General features: G+C 35.3%; 1 protein-coding gene across 2 annotated transcripts in view; it reads left to right on the top strand.

Annotated features, from left to right (window-relative positions):
• LOC106884336 (voltage-dependent T-type calcium channel subunit alpha-1I) overlaps positions 1 to 8,132 on the top strand; it is an 894,587-nt gene that overhangs the window by 628,649 nt on the left and 257,806 nt on the right. For both annotated transcript variants that reach the window (XM_052968893.1, XM_052968892.1), the window contains one exon: positions 7,201 to 7,224. In XM_052968893.1, coding sequence (XP_052824853.1) covers positions 7,201 to 7,224 — 24 coding nt within the window. The remainder of the gene's footprint in view (positions 1 to 7,200; positions 7,225 to 8,132) is intronic.

Genomic DNA, 8,132 nt, shown 5'->3' with positions numbered 1-8,132 from the left:
CCTACATACATATAGATCCACATGTGTATATATGTACACATATATACACTCATACACACATATATATAATATGTCTACAATATTTTCAATATACATAAAGTGAATACTAATGATAATAATAATAACAATAATAATAATAATAATAATAATAATAATAATAATAATAATAATAATGATGATAATGAATATTTATGAAAAGAAGCTACAGAAACTGAGAAAGTACCAACGGCAAACCCTCATATAGCATTAAGAAAAAAGGAAAGAATTCATAGCAAATATTGGGACAATAATAAGTGGTTCCTTTGACAAAGAAATGGCAGAGGATGGAAAATAAATAAATATAATAATTGCATAACTGCAAAGCAAATGTTGAGAAAGATGATGTACTGAAATGGCTCAAACAAAATCTCCAAAGTTCTAACAGAAAGTGTTCGTAAGATTCTTCTTTGCTAGTTTATTTTACTACTAGTAACTATAACTGCTACAGTTGCTGCTATTAATGTTGATACTACTACTGCAACTACTACTTGTACGAGAATGATAAAAACTCATAGTAATGATTTCTTATAGTCATGAGAAATGCAGTAAGCAAGGAGAGTTGTTAATCCATTGGATAGACACTTGCATTCTGAGTTCAAAGCTCACAGGGTAAAGACCACCTTTGGTCATGAATGACCATAGGATTACACCTAGCAAGTTCCCCTCCAAAACACAAGTCTGGGCAAGGTTGTTTATGGAAGACCAGCAGTCAGCCATGCATACCAGCCTCCCCTCTCCATGCCACTGATGTTATCCAAAGAAAAGGTAAAGGCAGACCTAACTTGGCCCCAGTGACATTGCAATTCATTTCTACAACTGAGTGAACTGGGGCAACATGAAATAAAGTGTCTTGCTCAAGAACACAACACACAGCCCAGTCTGGGAATCAAACTCACTACCTCAGAATTGTGAGCCCGACACTCACTGAGCTATATGCCTTCACTAAAGCCTCACAGGAATCAATTCTCATTTTTGTGGGGTTGACAAATAAAGTATTGTTTCAGAGTAGTGATGTGGTAGAATTGCCAGAACATTAGATTAGATGCCATACTGTATCTGTTCTGGTTCTTTACTTTCTGAGTTCAAATTTTATCTTCACCTCATAGTAGGAAATAAGGTTTCCATGACTTGACAAATGACTGTAGGCTTACATAATAAAATATGTGGATTGGAGCAGTACCTCAGATATCTCACTCTTGAAAAGAAGCAACACTGCCCCCTTCCCCTCCTCCCCTCCTTACCAAAAATAGAGCAGGATAAATAGTAGGGCATAAAAAAATATAACCTGAATCCTGAGTTGCTGTGATGTTCATGAGTTCTCGATTTCTTTAGTGACATACATGAAGAGGGAGTTGACATTATGTTACAGTGTCAACTCAATGAACAATGTGCCATCATACCACAATAACTTCTAATATTACTTTCTAACATAGACACAAGTCAACAAATTGTAATGAGGTTGGGATTTAGTCAATTAAATTGACCCCAGTATTTGACTAACACTTTATTTTGTTGAACCCAAAAGAATGGAAGCAAAGTTAGCTTTGGTGGACTTTGAACTCAGTAGTAACTATTTAGTGCAAAGCATTTTTTCTACTACTCTACTAATTTTACTGATCCACCACCCTTCAAAGCCTTCTTGTATTAATAATTTTTTTCTTAGATACATGACTACTTGTAGGGTGGAGGACCTATAATCAACTAAATCACCCCAAGTATACTTATGTTGGGTAGTCGATTGACATAATCATTAAAGTGTTGTATTCTGAGTTCAGATCCTGCTGAGGTCAATTTTGTCTTTCATCCTCTCAGGGTTAATAACATATAGTACCAGTAAGAGGCCACTTGAATCATGCTTGCCACTTTCAGTCACCTTTCAACAAATTTGCTAAAGACCAATACTTCCAGGTTTTATCTCCACCTACCTATTCAAGTGAAATCTGAAGAGGTCAAGGATGGCTCTGCTGAAGGGAGAAAGTGTCTGTTCACAGTTCTTTCAGGGTAATTATTCCATGTTCTCAATAGCACATTGGGGAAATCCCATTGGCACCTAATTAGATAGTTCCAACTGTCTGAGTTGGTACCAATGTACCTGAGTGTGTTTGTGAGGCCTTTACACCCACCCTCTTCTCTCAGTTAACTCCTTGCAATCTCAGTGCACTGTTACTAAACACTTATTAAATAACAGAATTTTCCCCAAAACACTTAACAACTGAAAAGTTGTGCCACCTTGCCACAGTTAGATGATAACTAGTCTAAAGACAGAGTCTTCATTGCTGTTCATATCCAGCATCTCTGTTCATATCCAGCATCTCTGTTCATATCCAGCATCACTGGGTCTTAACAACTGAAAAAGTTGTGCCACCTTGCCACAGTCGGATGGTTACTAGTTTAAAGACAGTGTCTTCACTGCTGTTCATATCCAGCATCTCTGGGTCCAGTAAGATCATCCATACCTTAAGATCTAAGCCTTCCAAAATGCCAATGCCCCTCACCCACCATTACCACCACCGGCACTTCTGTATCCTCACTAGCTTCATGATGCACACACATTATAATAAAAGTGGTGTGAATGAATCCCAGAAATTCTTGTCTCGTTGATGGCTACCACAGCTTAATTTAGTGGATTGAGACCATTGAACAAGTAATATTGCTTCCAAGGAAGCTCCAGGGCATGTGCATTTATACATCCTACACTGAGAATGGCTATGTTGGTGAGAGAAAAAGAAAGGAGAGAGGTAACTTGGAGAAAGGTGTGTAATCTAGTTTCCCCAATAGAGAGAGTTTCTTAAAACGTCTTCCTAAAATGTCTTTTTTCTGAAACAATCTTACATCATAATGATATTTTGATTTGAGAGTCATGTTAGTGTGTGAGTATGTATATAAGAGTCATGTTGGTGTGTGAGTATGTATGTATGAAAAGTCTTAGTTGGAGTGTTTTGTGCATGAATTTTTCAAAAATCTCCTCTTTGGTATGTTTGCTTTTGTTATTTATTATCTTCTCAATCAAGTCGCAGTTAATCTTTTGAACAACAACAAAATGAACAAGTTGGCAGGTCTTTATGTGTTTGGCTATTGGTGTTGTTGCTGCTGATGTTATTGTTTTTTCTTGTGTTTGTTTTATTTTTTTATATTCTCTTTGTGGTTTATCTTATGTTTTTGTTTTTATTATTCTTGGTAGTAGTGATTGCTGTTTGATTGGCTTTCTGTGGCCCTATGGAACTTACTGACTCTAAGCATGAAGTAGCTTCTTTTATCTGTCTTCCTCTTTCTCCCATGAGCAACAAACTCTTGTGATGAGCTTGTCTTGGCTTCTTTGCACAACATGAGACCTGGTATACATAATGATGTGGGAAGAAATGCATGTACAAATGTCAGCATGAGGGAGGTCTTCATTTGATTGTAGAGCAGGTGGTGGAACTGTTCTGGGCTGTGTTGTTAGTCTCTGATATTGCTGATGTGCTGTTGATTTGGGAATTTCTGTTACTGTTGATGACATTGCTATTGTCGTTGCTACTGCAACAGCTGTTGTTGTTGCTGCAATAGTTCAAGAGTTGACAGCAGTGTGAGTACCCTTCAGCTGGATACAGAAAGTCTTTTGATGGTATGTACCACTACATATGAGGCACATCGACTTTCTTCTTTCTGTCTCTGCAAACAGTTAGGTGGCATTTGTTAGCTGAGTCAGATCAGGAATGTTTTTGAGCATTTCTGGATATGTTTGGACCAACCAGTTCTCTAAACATCTCTAAAAATATATCCACTTCTTCTTCACATAAAACAGCTGTCACCAGCTACCAGTTGTTTATTTTGGGTAGCACATACACCATTCTTACCTTCACCTATCACTGGTCTATGTACAAGGGAATGGTAATGAAATCTTCCCTCTTGACCAAGGCAGTGGAATGGCTTTTTGCTTCATCCTCAGAGAGGAATAATGCCTATCACTAATGATGAAGCTTAATAACTTCTTCATGCCTTTCAGGCACTTTTCCACCAGCATAAGCATTGAGTTTTCTATGGTTTTTGCTTTTAATGTCTATACATAGATACATTAGAAGTCCATTTATTTCATTTAGTTTTTTTTTTTTTACCCCTTTCAAGCTCTAATCCAGTGGTTCTCAACTGGAGTCCATATAAGATTTTTGGGAGGTCCATGCAATAAAATAGTAAATAGGGATCCACAATAGTATTTTAAGGGCCCCTGAAAATATTTTGCTTTAGATATATGCATTGGCATGTATTGCAAGAAACAGCTAGGTTTCTTTCTCAAACATTTTACATAATTCAACCTATACAAGTTAATGTGTCAAAAACGAAATAGAAATTTTGAAAGAGGTTTCTATAAAATTAGTTTTTAAACATTGAATGGCTATGAGGGTGGGGTCCACCAGAATAAGACAGTAATCAAAGGGGTCTGTAGATAAAAAAAAATGGTTGAGAACCCCTGCTCTAATCTTTCTATGTGTCTTATCACCCAGGCAAATAAACTAATCCTCATAGCCAACTTCCTGTAGCCCAAGTTGTTGCTGTTAATAATCTTTGGCTTGCCCATACTATTGTTGTCATAGTTGTTATTGCCATTGCCTATTCTTTTGAAACAAGAGAGGTAAAAAAAATTTTGCTGATGAAAATAGCAAAGTCAGTCTTTTCCATATTGGCAAGCAAAATGTTCAAATTTAACACTGCTACTGCTTCAGATGTCATGGCTCCTTTCCATGGCTCCTCTGTTTCAAACATCAAATTTGTTAACATTTTTAACAACAATATTTCTTTGTCAGCTTTGAATGTCAGAGAACTATTTGTGCCTCCCTTAATTAAGGAGAACACAGGATTTTGAAGCCATTTTTTACCTCAAAATTGTCAAACACTTACATGGACAAAAATTTCAGAGCTTCACAAACAACTATAACAACAACAACAACAACCACAATAATAAAATAATAACAACAATAATAATAATAATAATAATTCTTTCTACTGGAAGCACAAGATCTCACTGGTACTTAATTTATCAACCACAAAAGGATGAAAGGCAAAGTCAACCCTGATGGAATTTGAACTCAGAACATAGTGGCAGACGAAATACCACTAAGTATTTCACCTGGCATGCCAACAATTCTGCCAGCTCACTACCTTATAATAATAATAATAATAATAATAATAATAATAATAATAATAATCCTTTCTACAATAGGCACAAGACCTGAAACTTTGAAGGAGGAGGGCCTTGTCAATTAAATCGACCCCAGTGCTTAACTGGTACTTATTTCATATAACCCCAAAATAATGAAAAGCAAAGTTGAACTCGGTGACATTTGAACTCAGAATGTAAAGACAGACAAAATGCAGCTAAGCATTTTGTCCTGCAAGCTAATGATTCTGCCAGCTCAACACCTTATATCTTTCTACAATAGGCACAAGGCCTGAAATTTTCAGAAAAGGGGCTAGTTGATTACATTGACCTTCCAAGCTCAACTGGTTCTTATTTTATCAGCCCCCAAAAAAGCACGTTATAAAAATAAAACTACTGAACAATAATAATAATAATAATAATGATGATGATAATAATAATAATAATAATAATAATATGGCATATTACCAGCCAATGTACGCCACTAGCCCAGAACGAATATAAGAGACGCCATGACAATATAGCAAGGCTTGTCCATTGGACACTTTGCAACAAGTATGGACTTGACAGAGCAAAAAATTGGTACAATCACAAACCTGAAGGCATTGTCGAAAATAGAAATGCAAAGATCCTATGGGATTTTATGATCCAGTGCGACCATGAGATTGAGAATAGGAAGCTGGACATAGACTTAATTGAGAAAGAAAACAAACTATGGTGAATCATAGACATAGCACGCCCAGCTGACAACAAGGTATGCAATAAGGAAGAAAGAAAAATCAAGAGATATAACAGGTTAGCTTGGAAAGTTAAGCAGTTGTGGTTGATGAAAAAGGTAGCAGTAGTACCAATAATTGTCGGAGCCTTGTGAACAGTGAGCAAAAATCTTGAGAAGTACATGGAACAAATAGGGGCTGCAATAAGGGTGGAGCACTTGCAGAAAACAGCACTGCTTGGAACCGCTCGAATACTCTGGAAGGTGAACAGCTGACCCTATAGTACATCTCCAACGTTAGAAGCTATGCAAAGGCAACAATAATAATAATAATAATAATAATAATAATAATAATAATAATAATAATAATAATAAATGCAGTGACTCTCATGGCTTCTGATCTTAATTGATTGGAAGTGTTATCATGTACATTGTTTTGTCCTGGTATAAAAGATGGGCTACAGCAAATATTCTGCTTAATACCACAGATTTGCTTGTCAGTTGTTTGATCTTAACCAGTTGAGCTTTGATTATGAAAAAACAGACATGAAAAGTACCAGTATAAAGGTAAAGTACTAGTAAGAGGACAGCCATCTGGGGCCAGAGTTTTTCATAGATCCCAGACTACCATGAATATACTCATCTAGTTGTATTCTCCTGCCTACAGGTGCAAGCTGAGAGCAGGCCCATTCACTCTCACCCACCTTTCAGCAAGCTTACTGGAAATCATACCCTCTTTCTCTCTCCCTCTCTCTCTCACACACACACACACTTTCTTTTTCTTTTTTCTCTCGCTCACTCTCTCTCTCTCTCTCTCTCTCTTTATACCATCATCTTCCTTTCTCAGTAATACACGAAGAAGTTGATCAAGAAGAAAAGTGTCTATTTTCAGTCTTTTCAATCATCTGCACCATTCAACCTCTTTCACTGTAGCCAGTAGACAGGAGGAAAACTACCAACCCTTCCCAACCAAAGGAAGGTGTTGGCAGTGATAATATTAAATATTAATAACATTTAATGAGACAAGATGTTTTATCATTATACTCATCATTATTATCAGTATGATAATCATCACTATTTATAATATAACAAATTCATATTACTGCCCATGCACCCTGTTTCCACCATGTTTGAAACTAACACTACTATCATTTAGGATATAAAACTGCCATCGATGATGAAGCTTTACAAAGTAACACACTGAAAATTCTTATTTCAGCCAATTCTTTACTTTTTTATGTTTCCTCTTGCTCTCATCCTAATATACCCATTTTTCTTTTTTTTTTTTTGGTAAATTGTTATTTCTCTTCAGCTTTTCAGTCACCTATATCTTCAGGTAGGTTTTTAAACTCCCTCTTTCTGTCGCTCTCTCTCTGCTTTGAATTATTCCTTTTTCATTGTCTTTGGGGCTTTTACTCATTTTCTATGTTCTAATGTGAGTGGCATGTTAATGAATGTCTAATATAATTTGCATGGTTATTTTCATTCCAGCAGTCCTACCCACAATAACATATTACAGAAAGTTACCTCAGCCATTGTGTGAAGCTTGCTTTGTTTTTATCATTACTGTTTTTTGCTGCTATTGTCAGTGTCTTTATTTGAATTGGCTTTGAGTAAACATATGCTTATTTATGACATCATTTCAAAATGGATAAATTATCTGATTGTGTCAAGAAAAATAAACTTTCAAACATTTAAGTAAAATAATTATAATAATAAATAGCAAAACTTATCTGAATTATAATCATAATATATAAATATTAGAATTATCAATGTTAATACTTGTTGAGCATTTTGTTTTGTTTGGTTGTTTTTGTTTTTCCTTTGGGTTTTTTTTATGCTTATTTTGGCATAGTTTAGAAAAACTGTAAAAATATATTCTAATAAAATTAATATCTGCTTCAACAACTATTTCTTACATGTTGATTAAATAAGTAGGATATAAAATAGTCAATTTTATTGAATTAATTTTTGGACAAACTGTAAAAGGAAGTGAATATGAAAAGGAACATAAAAACCTTTTACGTGTATTTTAAAATTTGAGATTTCTGTAATTAAACAAGGAACCAATTTACACCTGAAACAAATTTGATTTTCTCATGAAAATTCCATTTTAAACAATGTGTGTGTGTGTGTGTGTGTGTGTGTGTACTGAAAGACATGTTTGCATGCTATTTTTTATTTATTCATTTATTTATCGTTTATGCAAGGTCCTCAGAATGTACATACTGAAAGTCTCATACA

This window comes from Octopus bimaculoides, chromosome 6, assembly GCF_001194135.2.
Source record: "Octopus bimaculoides isolate UCB-OBI-ISO-001 chromosome 6, ASM119413v2, whole genome shotgun sequence".
NCBI classification, from domain to species: Eukaryota; Metazoa; Mollusca; class Cephalopoda; order Octopoda; family Octopodidae; genus Octopus; species Octopus bimaculoides.
The sequence above is the reverse complement of the archived record's forward strand: the minus strand, read 5'-3'. Positions and strand labels throughout refer to the sequence as shown.